Source organism: Montipora foliosa, chromosome 5 (genome assembly GCF_036669935.1).
Source record: "Montipora foliosa isolate CH-2021 chromosome 5, ASM3666993v2, whole genome shotgun sequence".
NCBI lineage: Eukaryota > Metazoa > Cnidaria > Anthozoa > Scleractinia > Acroporidae > Montipora > Montipora foliosa.
Window position 1 is genome coordinate 12,413,221 of NC_090873.1, and position 15,483 is coordinate 12,428,703.

The following is a 15,483-nucleotide window of genomic DNA, read 5'->3' on the forward strand; positions in this document are numbered from 1 at the left end:
ACTGTGTAGTCAATGATGTCCAAGGCTGTCCTGGTAAGTACGTTATGTATGGGGACATATATTGTACCGTATACATAATACGTACCTTACTGACCTTGCTTAGCTTACTTAGACGCTTGGACTGCTTGAAGCGCTTGGATTCCTTGGTTTGCTTGAAGAGCTTAAATTGCTTTATGTGCTTGGGTTGCTTGAGCATCTGTATGTCCCCATACATAACGTACCTACCCGGAAAGCCTTGGACTTCTTTTGCCATCGGTGACTGGTTTGAGAGAGCCTTTAAATTAAATATACATCCCTAAATTGTAGAAGGACATCGGACAAAACTCGCGTTCTGCACAGTACGTAGGTTATCAACGAAAATGGATGAATACAGGAACCTTGCTAACTCGTGTAAGGACTCGCGCACGAAACGTTTAAAAATCAACACTGTGGTTGTTCGGATCTGCATGCATGCAGTGTCCTGACATGAGTTAAATGAAAACTTTTTGCCTAACACCATACAAATAGCTGCAAGTTTAAAGTATCTTACGGGTGACAAAACCTATAGGTTTCCATGATATTTAACGATAGTTTAATAGCGCTAACCATGCTTCGAGCAACCCGGGCCTGCAGTTTTTTGACGATTCCCACAAGTAGAAGTATGACATTCCACGGGCAAAGATGTGTCGGCAAGCAGACTTGTTTCCGGAATGAAGGAAAGATAAGATACTTCATTGTTTTCATCTTACTATAAGCATTTAAGTCCACAGATAATATTTTGGCTTCAAATACCATTGCTCCTTTCCGTTCCGCGAATCTCGTTATGCATATGCACGAGATTGCTCGTACCCCCATCATGTTTACCTTACAACGAGTGCCATCTGACTTGGCCCAATGACCAAATTGCTTTGTGTGTTCACAAGTCTTTTTTACGCTCAAGGCAGTTTATATTACATTCTCAATTACAAACTCTATTTTGACTGACCACTCTACTCCACTAAGTAAATAGTTCGCCCTGTGGCCATGACTTAAAATAAAGAACACTTTATGTGAAACCCATACGAAAAAAACGGGCCGATAAATTGAACCAGAGAATTTCAGTTGGCAACTGCAACAAAATACCGCAACATCACAAACATGATTTGTACGGCACATGGATTAAACAAAAGAATGTCAACGTTGCGCACGAACGATCACGAATTTGAACTGCTGATACAGAATAAATTTTGTTCTGCGGGCCTCCTGAAATTGCTTTTACCCCAGTGCAGATTAAACCCTTTTGCGGTTAAGTTATCAAAACGGTCAGTTCGCCTACCATTGCAATAAAACACCATAAAGACAGACCTTCCAACTTTCTGTTTTGAAAATGAGTGAGATTGGGCACAATAGCCCGCCGAAGGCGGGCTACTGCCTGCCGATGGCAGGCAGTCACCTATGGGGGTCCGGGGGCATGCCCCCCCGGAAAAATTTTGAAGATTTGAGTTCCTGAAATGCGATTTTCTGCATTTTCAGAAAAGATTTACAAAATTCTAAAGGTACAAAAATGTCCCATAAAATCTCAAAAGTAACACTTTTTTGACATCTGCATTCAATGATTTATGTAACTTCTTTGATTAATATCTTTATTAAAGATAAAAGGCGCAAAACGAGCCATAACATGAGCTAACATGTGGCGCGCCTTTGTCTGCCTCAATGTTTCCTTCGTAATGTTTGTATAAAATCACCAGGGAAAAGAAATAACCATTAATATCCATTCCCTTGAGTAGCAAGTGAAGGCGTCATCAGAAATACTTAAAATACTAAATAGGAGTGAAATTTCCTGAAACGCAATCGTTTGCCAAGAGCGAGGCAAGGGTACGTTGATAAAAAAATATCTTTGTCAAATGCGTGTTGTGCGTGACTTGGGATGATGAGTTAAGAACGATGAAAATTGCTATACCGTCGGTTGCATTTAATCGTGAACAGCTTGATGCATTTCAAAGACTTTTTGAAGCTTACTCTTTGTTTTCGAAGGCAATGAAATCGAAAAGTTTACTTAAAATTTATGACAGAAAAAATATTGAACTAATTAGTGGCAAGCTCGGGGACGAAGCGCCAAACAAATCACGCCAACATTTTCTTTTTCAACGTTTATACTTCTGGTGGGTATATTGGCTGTTGCTTTGCAAAAGCTTTAATGTAAGTTGAGACAAATTGCTCTTTATTAATCAAACAAAATCAAATTCTCTCAGATGCAGAATTTTGATGTTCAATTGAATTTGTCGCTGGTAAATAAACCACTATTGGTTGTGTTGACAATGTGTTTAGCTTTGTTTTCAACGTTTTGTGCAGAATTTGTATCAAACGATGGAAAAAGTTGCCAACGCGTTGGCAACGCGTTTTTCATTCATTCTTAAACATTTGTTGAACATTGTCAACGCTTTTACAATGGACTGAATAATATTACAAATGCGTTGAGAACCATTATCAATGCGTTGTAATACATTATCAACGCATTTAAAATGCATTGAAAATGCATTACAACACTATTTTCGTTAATTAAGCCCGGTTTTCCCAAATAGGGTCACATATTGGGTAAGTGATAATCTTTTATAGAAAAGTATAATAAAAGTTATAGTAAAGTACCTGTAGATTGCTTGAATTTCAAGAGGGATGTCCTCAGGGCTAAGATGGAATATTCATGTGGTTAATTGGTGCTTTTATCCACAATTAGGTAGAAGCACCCTTAAAAACCACTGTCCATGTATTATTAGTCGTTTCACGTCTAGATGAGCAATGGTGAACTTCACTAAACTGATGGTCGGACAGTGCTGCATAGTAAAGTAAGGAGAAAGGATGAAATCCTTTGGCTGTACGACATTTCTGAAAGCTTCTCTGCTTATACTAATAATTTTCCCCTCATATGCAGTTGCTACAGGTATGATACGTTATTTTTTTCACTCAATTTTATCTTAACCTGAACTCAACAATTTTAACTGAGGGCCTGTCATAGGTTTGAGGTGTCAGTTTTCTAAAAACGTTCTTATATCGTCAGTATTTATGCTATAAGAATGAAATTAACATTACTTTTTTGGTCTTTGAATGTACTGTAGTTTTAAATCGAGAAAAGTATTCTTTTGTTTGAACGTTATTTGATATGTTTAGCTAAAGGGTGTAGGCAACATTTTATATCTCGCTTTTTCAATTTGTTACCTTTCATCAAAGTTCAAAACAATGTTTTTGACCGGGAATTTAAACAAAGTATGGTATAAAATCAAAACACGTCAACAAACTGAAAAACGCTGACACCGTTTAGATGAAAATTTATCTCAAAATCGATTGCTTAGAAAATTTCAGATAATTAAAAATCCCTTGTAGCTTAAACCTTTAGAATAAGACTATCTGCTTTTGCTTTGAGAACCTAACAAAGAAAAAACAACGTTCTGAAACCAGAAGAATACCTCGTTGGTTTCAAAACTATAAGATGATGTCAATTTCATGATCATAGCATAACCTGACGAAATACGAACATTTCTTTTAAATGACAGCTCGAAGACAAGGCCTTAACACTCCGATGTTGTCAAGGAGCTGCAATTCATCTATTTCAGAGAAAAAAGCCGGAAAAGCTATCAGCCGCGGTGAACCACACATTGGTGTCAGTTTCGTAAACTTTAAAGAAGACAAATTTTTCTACTTGAATATCACCATTCTTGGGTACAGTCACGTTGACTGGATGCCCCAGTGCTCGTTTGCCTGTTTGGAAACTCCGACATGTTTTTCATACAACCTGGCTGCTTACCCGGACATCAACGGTAAACGACTTTGTGAAATTCTCCCTTCGGACAAGTACAACAACTTGGACAAATTCATGTCCAGTGAATCCTTTCACCACCTCAGCATCGCGGTATGTCGAATGTCTTGGACTTTTATGGCGTACAGTGTGTGTGTTTGTGTTTCTTCTCTTTTTTTAATTCTTTTATTTATTTATTTATTTATTTATTTATTTACTTTATCATGATGATATTGACAAACCATGCGATATGCATGAAAACGATACTATGAGGTATCGCAAACTTAGACATTAAAAATAGGCATGCATTGCGTACATGTGAGAAGTGCTATGAAGAACGTCGTACATTAACACCACCAACACCATCGCTGGTTGTCACTGACGTCCTTTGTCCGCCGAGATATAACAACCTCAGTTTACTGTACAAAACCGAATGGAATAAATTAAATATTGAAAGGCCAAGCCGTTATTGAGCGGCAATATCACCTTTATTATTTGCCACATGGCTCGGTTTCATGGTTCTCCCAGGGGATTATATTGAGTTATTCCCCTGCAGTTATTCCCCTCAAAACATCCACAGTGCAAATTACAACACGAGGCAAACTACACATTCAATTCAGACCATGACAATTTTTTTTTCGCAATTTTTCACGCACATGGATGTCCCTAGAGACTACATATATTTGTTTCTTTACAAATCTTTATCAATCTGTTTTGCCGACATCTCAAACAACAGTGATTTTTCTAGAAAACCTCACCAATGTGTAAAATAAACATTTTATCTGCCTTTCACTCGGGGATATCAGATTTATTCACTTCTGGTTCCGCCCGAGGGCTGCGCGCTCCGATAACCCTTACTTACCCTGAACGCCTTTAAAATATCACTTGTCAAATTACTTCTTGACTTGGAAGATGAAGGTTTCGCTGCGTTCACAAGGACGTAGGAATTCATTGCTTGACAAACTCATGAGGCTCTCCCAGGGGTTTTGGGGAACAAGGGAACATGACCGATTTCAAGCGGTAAACAGAGGAACAAAGACAAATATCTTAGGGAACAAGCGGACATGAAACAGTTTTGGGGATCACGAGAACAAAATGCTGTGAAAGGGAGGACAAATAAATTGAAATAAAAAGACATAAAAGTCAATTATCTCACAACATTGTCTCTGCACCTATGTCATAAATGGTTTTCTCTTTATCAATTTGCGAGGATTTCCGGCGGAAGTGGAACTGGGGTGAGGGTATGAGATAGGAATTGGGTGCTTGGCAAAATTTGGCGGGAAGTAGGAACATAGTCGCGGTATCGGATCCCAGTGACGTCAGTGATCACCTAGTAGACTGAATATGGGACAAGGTAACCAGTAACGAGAGAGGGACACCCTCATCCTTTGTTCTTCACCTTTGGTAAAGATGGCCATCTCTTTGTGTCAACTGAAAAAAGACGACAAACGTTTCAAGGTAGAAGTAGAAGCAGATCTCGTCAGCTTGAAAGGGATAGTCCGCGCTGAAATATCACTAGACACCGATCTTTTGTAAGGACTTGCATTTGTCAACTGTATCTTCTATCGTGCATCTCATGATAGGAATGGAGGAACCTTGGAAATTGAAATTGAGAAAGTTGCACACAATGGGAAAGAATGCGCTAAGGTTCGTAGCCTCGCACGTGCGAAACTGATTGATGTTCAGTGATACTGTAGATCACTCAATCAAAGTTTTAATCCTTCCACACGTGAATGAACGATTTTTCAAGAATTCAAGAATTGTATGACTTTGATTGTCATTGCGTAAGGTAAGTAAAAGCATTCCTCGGAGCAAAGGCCCAGGCACAAGGTCCTCAAGGTACTGTTTCCACTTTCCAGGAGATGAGAAGATCTTGCTAGCGTTGACAGAAATCAGAGATCTTTTTTAATCAGTATGACCCATATCTTTTAATTTACACATCTCTCATGCATTTTTTCTGACTAATCCTCAGGGACGCTTCAATTTCGGAGATCTTTTTTCGCTTTTCACGTGCCTCCTCGTTACTGTATTTTTATTGTTCGTGTGATATGCCACTGCAGCTCCAGTTTGACTTCCGATTTAAGAAAACACTTGAAGCAAATGCGCAGGACAAAATTTTGTTACTCCATGAATGCAAAATCTCACTACCCAAGTGTGCAGTCAGACGTGCCTAAGATGTTTCCACCCTCATCAGTACAGCTGACCAAGCCCCAAGTACAGCAAATGAAAGACTGTCGAATAAAGCGTAGGCAAAGTGTTCCACAGAAGACAGTCTGAGACATGACTGAAAAGGACAACCCAGGTACTGTGCCTGTCAATCTTTACTTGACAGACCAACCAACCAGTCATCCAATTGATTTCTGTGCAATTGGACAGTGGACCCAGGAAGGACCAGCAAATGCAGGAGAGAAAGAAACAGTTCCTATGTACTCCAAGGGAAGTATTATTCATCTTGCCTCAGATGCGTCATCCGGACGCACGAAACTATACACATTACAGGAGGATGTGACTTCTGCTACACAAAAGGCAATGGAGGACATTATGCTTTGATAACGAACCAGTCAATCCACTGAACTTTGCGCGCAGAAGTACACAGCGCAGGAAACCAATGTTAAAGTTTATTACGACTGTTGAAATCAACTACAGATAGAACGTTACAAAAATTAAAAGACCAATAAACGTTAGACAAGTACTGAACTTCGAATTTCCTTCTTTTTTTTTTTTTTTTTTTTTTTTTTTTTTTTTTTGGGGGGGGGGGGCGTGAAAGGGTTTAGCAGATTAAAGTAAACGGGAAACAAGTTTCCCCCCCCCCCTCCCAACACTCTCCTCACTCACACTCATAGAAACCGCGATAAAGCCTTGCATACCACCCAAATCTACATTAAATAAATCTGCTTCAATTCTCTATAGTCACCATGTAGCGGTTGGCCTTGTAAGAACAATGGGACGTGTCTGCCACTGTACGAAGAGAACAGCTACCAGTGTGTCTGCAAAGCGGGATTCACCGGACGAGACTGCGAAAAAGGTAAGATCCCGTCTAACAATTTGAGCCTTACGAAGTATTCTGCTAGTTGGTTTTAGCCAAGTAGTTCCACGAATAATTTAATTGATGCAAAAGAATCGAACGTGCCATTTTAAAGTTGAATAGCCTGATAGCCTCTAATCCTATTTCAATCGTTTACATAGTTTGTCCAATACATACACATTTGGGATGACCTGTTCCAAAACGAAGGAAATTTATCTATTGGGTGAAGTAATCTACAGCAACTTGCAGACAACTAAGTGCTTCTTTCAGAAATAGGATCGTAATAGGATTTTTCAAGGCAATTAAAGTAAAACATGCGAGATCGGTAGTAGATAGATTTTGTTGCAACATCGAGACAGGAACTATGAAAAACGCATTCTCACTGAAAGACCGGTTCGAATCACCAACTATTGATTCTTCCGATATTTAACTTGTTCCAGACATTGACGAGTGTTCGTCTGAAAACGAGTGTCACGTGAATGCCAGATGTACGAATACCATATGATCGTACGATTGCACTTGCGAAAAAGGATATGGAGGGGACGGAAGAACTTGCTCAAATAAAGTCCAAAAGTTATTATCGCGACTGATAATGACAGTTTTTTTTTTGCACGCCTTGTGTGCCCATTAGCTACGTGGTGTTTTGGCACGTCGACTTCCTGGTCGCCGGCATGTTGTTTTTTTTTTTGGAATAAGAGTTTGAAAGAGCAGTCCTCGAGTTCGCTTTGTTGTCTTTATTTGGTTCCAGACATTGACGAGTGTTCATCTGAAAACGAGTGTCACGTCTATGCCACATGTAAGAATACTATAGGATCTTACAATTGCACTTGCCAGAATGGATATGAAGGTGACGGAACAAACTGCACAGGTAATTTCCCAAAAGTCTAATGAAGGTATTATCGCGGCTGATACAGACAATTTTGTTTTGCACGCCTTGAGTGCCCAGTAATCACGTGATGTTTTGGCACACGTCGACCTCGTGGTCGTCGCCATGTTCTTTTGTTTGGAGTGCAGTGCTCGAGTTGGGTGTCTTGAAAACAAAGACCCCTATGACCCAAAAACTTGCTGTCTTCCCGCGATTTTTGCTCTAAAAGCACTAGTATCTTAGGGCCTACTTACATGGAGGGAGGGTTATAAAAGCCAATCACAACAGAGCTATCTCAGCGGTAAAAACGCAGGAAAAACATGTTTTTAAGAATAAATTACTCAGGAATGGGTCGACTCAAGGAATTACAGACGATTTCGCGTCTTCCGTTTCCTTTTTTGGTCAAAAAAACGTTGTCTTGTGCATATGCTTATTGAGGATATGGAAAGAGGTGTACATTTAACTATTATTCTATGAGGGCGCGCTGGATATGAAGTGATAGATAACTAACGAGGCGCCTAGCGCCAGAAAGAACACGACTTCCTGTCATCTTTATGGAAGCTGCTCGTGGGATGTCAATTTCAGCCCACGAATGCAAATTTCAATCAACAAATTAAAGGCCGAAAATGTCACAAAAACCGTTTCCAGTGAAAGATTTTATTGAAACAAACAACATATTTGCTATTAGAGGCAAAAACACCTTCCTATTTCATTTCGTGCGTGAAAACAAGAAACCCAATTCGTGTCAAATCAACTATACGCAACAAAATAAATTCAGGTCAAACCCTTTTCTGTAAGGCTGTTCCTTAAGGTTACCGTATACCTTCAGATCGGCAATTTTCTTCAAATTTGGATTTTTTGGTTAAAGTAATGAGCGAAATGGGATATCTAATGCAAAAAACAGAATTATTCAAAAAGATTAAATATTGGCGGAGATATGGTGGTCTTACGTCTTGGTCGGAAGTAAAATTACCCGTTTGATTGACAGTCAGCGCTGTTTTCTTGAATCAATTTTTTCACTTGAAGTGGACACTTAAAAGAGCTAAAACTCAAAGGGAATTTGTCCGATTGCACCCAAATTTTGACAGTGGTTAGATTAACATATAAACAACAAAACTGTGTCTGCGATTTTTTTATTTCAAAATTATTTTTTCTCTGAGAGCGATTTTTGTACGAACACTTCGCATTCTTTTAATGCTATTTTGAAAACGTTCTATAACTTTTCACTGTAACAGAGTATGGCAGAACGCAGACATGATTTTTTAAGCGCTTTGGGTCGGGAAACGGAGGAACAAAATTTGCTTTGACTTGTAGCTTTGAGAAGGTGATTCGGACGCTCGCATTTAGAGATCGTGAAAAATTCAACTATTCATTTAATTTCAAAATTCTTGAAATGGTTTGATAGCCAGCTGTATAAGCCTCAATTTGATATACGGGTTTACGTATCTACAGTTTAAACCGGACTCGCTACGTTGCTCGGAAGCGGTAACCTTAAACAATGAAGCAAAACATGGACTACAAGCTTTTTTTCAAAATAATTCGTGACTAACGAGAACAAGTTTCAAATAAATCTTCAATTTCACACCTCCAATTATGTTTTACCTGAAGACTGTGCAAAGTTGAGTACAAAATAAATGTAAAGAGCCAGACAACTGAGATGCGACTTCAGTAAACACATACAGATGCATACAAGCAAGAGATTATCAAGGGAAGAGAGTGAATCCCCCATATAGGCCCTCTAACTAAAGTAATCCATCTTAATCTATTTTTAGACATGGTACCCAGTTCTTCCACTAATTTTACCCGCGCGATTTTCCCGCGTTGCGTGTTTTTGTGGAGGAAACAACGGAGGAGAGTAATGGCGGACCTCGCTTCCTCGAGACGAAAGTTTGAAGTTTCTAAAGCCCGCCGCACACGGTGAGGAAAGAGCTGAGCAAACTGCCTCGCGAGGCGGATTGCTCAGCCGTTTTCTCACCGTGTGCGGGGAACTTTTGGTGAGAAATTGGCCTTGCGAGGCCGTGAGGAAAAAATCAAACATGTTTGATATTTTTCGCCTCGCGAGGCAAATTCCTCATTGTGTGCGGCCATCGTGAGAATCGAGTTGAGCTTGGTCAATGAAGCATCCAATAAAAATACATGGCATTCTCACGTGACTTCAGTGACGTCGGAATTTCTTTCTCCGACATCATCCTGAACCGCTGGAGTCACGTGAGTATGCCGTGTATTTTTATTGGCTGCTTGATTAAACCAAGCTCAGCTCGATTCTCACGATGGCCGCACACATTGAGGACTTTGTCAGGCGAGGCCAAAAATATCAAACATGTTTGATTTCATCCTCACGGCCTCACGAGGCGAATTTCTCACCACAATTTCCCCGCACACGTGAGGAAGCGGCTGAGCAAACTGCCTCGCGAGGCAGTTTGCTCAGCTCTTTCCTCAAGTGTGCGGCGGGCTTAACGCACCGTCGAACAAGCGGTCTTCAATTATATGCTTCTGGTATGGTAATCCCATGCAGCCGGGTAAAATTAAGGATTAATATCACTCATGTTTTCAGAAGTTATAGAATTTCCCCGAGTCGTGGAGCGACAAGGGCAATTTTAAACCTCAATTTTTCTAGGAATCATGCAATTATTCGTTTGTAACTGTGACCAAGTTAGGTTCGTGTTGTTTTGTGAACAATGAAGGGAGCAAAAAGACTTTTGCGTAATTCGTGGGAAACCATTTCAACCATTTCAGTGTTTGTGAAGCAGTGAAGTGTGACACGCATAAATCAGCTGAATGAAAATTTATACTTCTACAAGAACACAGGTAAAGTTTAGCCTGTTCACAACGTTTTGAATCTCGCGACACTCTTAACTCATTTACTTTGTTTTTCATTCTAAAAAATTTCTCTAAACTAAATCTGAAACACAGCAAGAAATTCGAAGTGGAAATTTAGCAAATTAGTCGTCGTTGTTCACGCTTTCCAGACAACTCAGAAATTGATCATTTGACGATGTTGTTTTGCAGAGGACGACAAAGAAATGTACAGAGATATATTTATAACGTACATGCACAGCCACTGCGCGCAAAAAAGAGATAAAAGAGGCTATACTCGCATGGTGAGCCATTGTTCTACACAACGTTCCCTTTGCCATTGCCGCTGGGAATTTTTCAAACTCCCTAATACCGCTACTGTCTCTTGCTTCTTACAACAAACCCCTTAAGTTCTACGTCCGCGACTTTCTTTTGTTTTTGTAAGTCCCTCTCCTTCATTGCTTGCAGGAAAACTTTCACCCTTGTTCTGCATATTTTTGTCAGTAATTGTTCATAGACTGTTCGAACAGCAACAGATTCGGTGGTGAGACCAACAGCCTTATCACAGTTTGAATCAATTAGAATTAGTCCGGATGGACATTCCTCTTTCTTCTTCCTTTTTACTGAAACTGGTATCTGTTTAAAGTCAAGTTCGTCGACAAAACGTATTAAAGGACTGTTTTTCCACATTTGCCTCCATTTTGTCTCAGGAAGTTTCGCGTGGCCTTGCGTGTAAAGCCGCCGAGGTTGCCCACGCAACGCGCGAGTAAAATTCGCGGAAGAACTGGGTACCATGTCTAAAAATAGATTAAGATGGATTACCTTAGTTAGAGGGCCTATGTGGGGGATTCACTCTCTTACCTTGATAATCTCTTGATACAAGGCGTTCAATTTACTCAATGTTTTTTAAGCCCATACAGAATTTGCCATTTGGTTTGTGTTGTATGTAACATCGTCGTTTGTAAAATATTAATTTAGCAACAATAGTCACTCACTTGATACGGAGATCAAATTGCTCGTTGCTTTTAAGATTCCAGATATTTATTTTTCATCGCCTGTCTTGTTTATGCAATCGATTTTCCTTTCTTGATCTCCCTAAGGGTATATTTTGTTTAAAGATCCACTAAAACGCCATTCGCGTTACAATGACCTTCGACGCCATTGCAGATTTAATTAAATATTCTACTGTGTCCACCGGATAAAATCTGCGCATTTCTACTACCCCATCAAACGTACCAAAAATACGTGCAGATGACTCTACCCACAACGACACCACTTAGCAGGGGAGTGTCAGGAAAGACTTTTCCCGAGACGGAAAAAAGAAACAAAGAAAGAAATAATAAAACGAATAAATGACACCCATTTTCCGACTAGTTTGCCATAATGGCAACCCAGTAAAAAGAGCAGGAGTAAGGTAAGGTTGACGCTTTAACGTAATTAGGCGCCAACATTTTTTTTTATGGCTTAAGGGTGTACCTGTTGCTTGAAGAAAAATGCGGAAAGGAACAAAACTGGCCTTAAAATTTCATTTGCAATTTGCTTAAAAACCCTCCAAAGAGATTATGGTAAAAGCTGGTCTACAAGCTGTGTTTGACTGGATTTTTGAGGAGTTATCTTTTTCTAAAAATTTGGTCATACGTCTAAAACATTTTAATAAGAAAAATCCAAGCTTGTCTTCTGTACCAAATTATGATTTTGACTGGTACACCCCAAAGCTGAGGATTCTCAACATTGTGGAAGGCTATAGACCACCAGAAAAGCATTATCCTCCCCTGTGGTATCGTGGTAGCCAGCCTCCCCCAGGGGAGGCTTTCGTCACTTCTCTTTAAGTGTATTACATGCCATATTGTTGTTCTAGGTATCTTTTCTCTTAATCCCTTTGCTTTCAAAATCCAGGATATAAGTGAAGAACGAATCCTATGCATAAACTGGTTTCTTGGTGGCGAAGATGAGCAAAAATCTGGGTTTTTTTTTTCCAGCATGTGTGTTCGCTTTTGACTCACAACTCAATGCTTCTTCACAATGGGACAGCAATCATGCTCCCAGCCAAGGAAAACTGAACTATCAAGAAAGCCCAACCAAGGCAGGGGCTTGGATGGCTGCTCAAAGTGATAACAGTCAGTGGCTGCAAGTAGATCTGGGAAGTCAGAAAAGAGTACGAACCTTAGCTACGCAGGGAAGAAATTACTCCCTTCATTGGCCTCATGAAGAACATGAATTCTGGGTGACCAAGTACAAGCTGCAGTTCCGAAACGATGGGGAAAATTTTCAGTACTACCAGGAGCAAGGAGTAGTGAAGGTTGAAACAAATATTTTACTTATAATCGTAAGAGACGTAAAGTATTGTTTAAAAAAATGTATTTTATTCTTCGAAATCAAATGACAATTTAGGAACGTAACGCAGATATGAACTTCCTTGTGTGCATACACGTTCGTATAATGTAGAAAATGTGTACAGTTTTGACCGTGACAACGGATGTCTTTGACCTCACGCAGAGAATATTTCTTCACCGTGATAGCTCACTCTGAAGGCAACCGGCCTTACTTATCTCACAGGCAGTTGAATGACTAAGTAGTGACGATGTTGAATGCTTCTAGTTGTACAGGAACAAGACCAAACCGCAGGCAAGCTGAAAATTTCACTTTATCAAGAATTTGACTGGCGTGCTGCCGTGCCATTGGCTTTGCTGTTGTTCTTTTATAACTGATCAAGTGTTGGGCAACATACCAACTACTTATCAGGGGTACCCAACGTCAATTTTCGGAAAATATCTGTTCGGAAGACGATTTGAGATCTAGAATTTTCGGAACATTTGTTGCAAAATTTCATGCTTGCCTACCTGTCCTAGGATTTTCGAACATCTACAAAAAGGTATACTTGCCCACTTTTAAAGGATTTTTACCCTAAAAAGGTCACCTAGAATTGTCGGGAGCCTTTTTTCTGGCTGAAATTTTCAAAAAGGTAACTTTTGATACCTATAATTTTCGGATCACTAGACTTTCATCTAGGAAATCCGAACAGATGAAAAGTTTTTAGGGTCTAAAGATATGCCTATATATATACGTTTAACAATGCTATGTTTAAGTAGTTTTGAACTATATTCTCGTTGGGTGCCCCTGACGTATATTCTCATGATCAATAAAAGGAGAAATTATTGCAAATTTTATTGCTTGGTTCATCGCAAAGTCAACACTTTGCACTATATTTTTACGGTGAGAGTGAGCATACCTCGTAGAAATTTAAATTTCCTATATTTCAATTATTGGCATCATCTTTGATATAACGGTGTTGATGTAAGCGGAAATAAGGTGCTGGTCATCAAGTTGTCTGGTCTAAAGAGTTAAGTTCTCTTAAATATTAAGCTAAGGCCTACAGCATTTTGGGTTGAACATCGACAAGATTTTGAAACACTCGATAAAAAGAACGAAATCGACAGCGCTGGAGGCCAAAAGAGTGTGGAATTTTTACATGATATAATCAAGTGTTTCAATGATAAATTTCCCATCTTGTTACTTTAGGAGTTTGCTGGAAACAAAGACAGGGACACTGAAGTTCATCATGATCTCAACCCATCAATCAGTGCACGTTACTTCCGGTTCCGGCCAACAAGTTGGCATGGATACATATCAATGAGGGTGGGGCTCTTTGGTTGCCCAGGTACCAGACATGTGTTACTTTAAAATATATCCTTTAAAGTGTAAGTCTTTTTATTTCATGTTAGCTCCTTATACGTTTCAGGTGAAATGCCAAAGAAAACACTCGTAAACCGTCTGTCTTTTTGATCAAAAATTACCTGGACTTAGTCTGGAACATTTTCTCGTTGTCCACTTGATTTAAATGTTTTTCAAAACTTTGGATTTTGTTTTGTGCAAAATGCTAAATTTATGGTCGCAACTATTATTCCTTTTGTTTATGATGTGAAATTATTTTGGATTCAGGAGATGGGAGAAAGAACAGAAAACTCGATTGTTACACCATTAGTATTACCAAAATATATCCCTCAAATTGAGATGCAGAAAGACAAAATTTTGTTGTTTTGTTTCTTTTTAGTCCACATGTGTTTGTAAATGATGGCAACTGCTTAAGACCTCACAACTCCAATAATCGATGAAGTATCAGTCCTGGAATGAAGCCTCTTGCTGTTGCACAAAGCGCAACGTAAAACAAATTAACCAAAAAACAAAAACAAAAAAAAATAAAAGAGAGAAAATAATTCTTCATTTGATTCACACCATTCCTCTATTAATTTGCTGGATAAGAAGGTTATTTAACACATGAAATGGTACTATGTCTCATTTGTTTCAGACCGCTGACCATACCAGCGCGCTGATAAAGACGAAAACAGAAAAAAAGTATAATCAATGGAGCATAAACATAATGGGAAATAACTATCACAGAGGTTGAACATTGTTAAACGCCATTTAAGAGAAAGTACGTTTTATCAAGTTTTGTGACAGGCACAGAAATAATTTCTCAGTTTCTGAGTTATCATAAGTTTGTCTGCGCTTCGAAAGTTTAAAGAGTCTCATTTTTTCTCCAGGGTCTTGCCATGCAGACTCGTCAAAACGTTGTTGAACAATAAAAAATTAACAACTGTTCACCTAAGTGGAGGTGGCTAGTGGTGGATATTTACCTCTCCGCTTCGCAGCTCGATAAACATCTGTTGTGGTTTAATTTTGTTTGTTTTGAATTTTAAAGAATTGGGGCTTGTTCTTTTAGGGGTTCTCTAAAAAGTACTAGACATCCCCTCCCTGATCCTGTCCAGTACCTCTCCTACCTTCCCTTCCTTCACATATCTATCCCCCCTAACGCCCATTCCCTCTACACAACACTACTCGCAGCCATATTTATATTTCTCAAGGCCTTTCTGTATACTCACCAGAACTCTCGATCTGCTGCCCACTCCTTAATCCACTTGACCACGCAAGCAATTGATGCAAATTCCTTAGAATAATTTATAAATTAATATTTTTTTATTCATCCCAGGCCACTCTCGATTTATTCACAAATGTGCAATACGAAACCAGTACAGAGTCACGCCAACGTAA

The 15,483-nt window shown here is 39.3% G+C and overlaps 1 protein-coding gene across 3 annotated transcripts; it reads left to right on the forward strand.

Annotated features, from left to right (window-relative positions):
• Nucleotides 1-2,748: 2,748 nt before the first annotated feature.
• Nucleotides 2,749-15,040, forward strand: LOC138003653 (EGF-like repeat and discoidin I-like domain-containing protein 3). Of its 3 annotated transcripts, none has more exons than XM_068849839.1 (7): nt 2,749-2,896; nt 3,507-3,862; nt 6,659-6,773; nt 7,522-7,641; nt 12,414-12,733; nt 13,954-14,132; nt 14,741-15,040. In XM_068849839.1, exons 1-6 carry the CDS (start codon nt 2,815-2,817, stop codon nt 14,113-14,115), a joined length of 1,155 nt encoding a protein of 384 aa, XP_068705940.1. In that variant the 5' UTR covers nt 2,749-2,814; the 3' UTR covers nt 14,116-14,132; nt 14,741-15,040. The 3 variants fall into 3 exon arrangements, with proteins under 3 accessions (XP_068705940.1, XP_068705941.1, XP_068705942.1); XM_068849840.1 differs by having other exon boundaries at nt 13,954-14,092; XM_068849841.1 differs by lacking the exon at nt 7,522-7,641.
• Nucleotides 15,041-15,483: the final 443 nt, after the last annotated feature.

Excerpts from the sequence above, each read along its gene's own strand:
- LOC138003653 (XM_068849839.1), top strand. The coding sequence starts at position 2,815 with ATGAAATCCTTTGGCTGTACGACATTTCTGAAAGCTTCTCTGCTTATA. Across the intron at positions 2,897-3,506 it reads CTCATATGCAGTTGCTACAG|CTCGAAGACAAGGCCTTAAC; the intron begins GTATGATACGTT and ends TTTAAATGACAG. Across the intron at positions 6,774-7,521 it reads CGGACGAGACTGCGAAAAAG|ACATTGACGAGTGTTCATCT; the intron begins GTAAGATCCCGT and ends ATTTGGTTCCAG.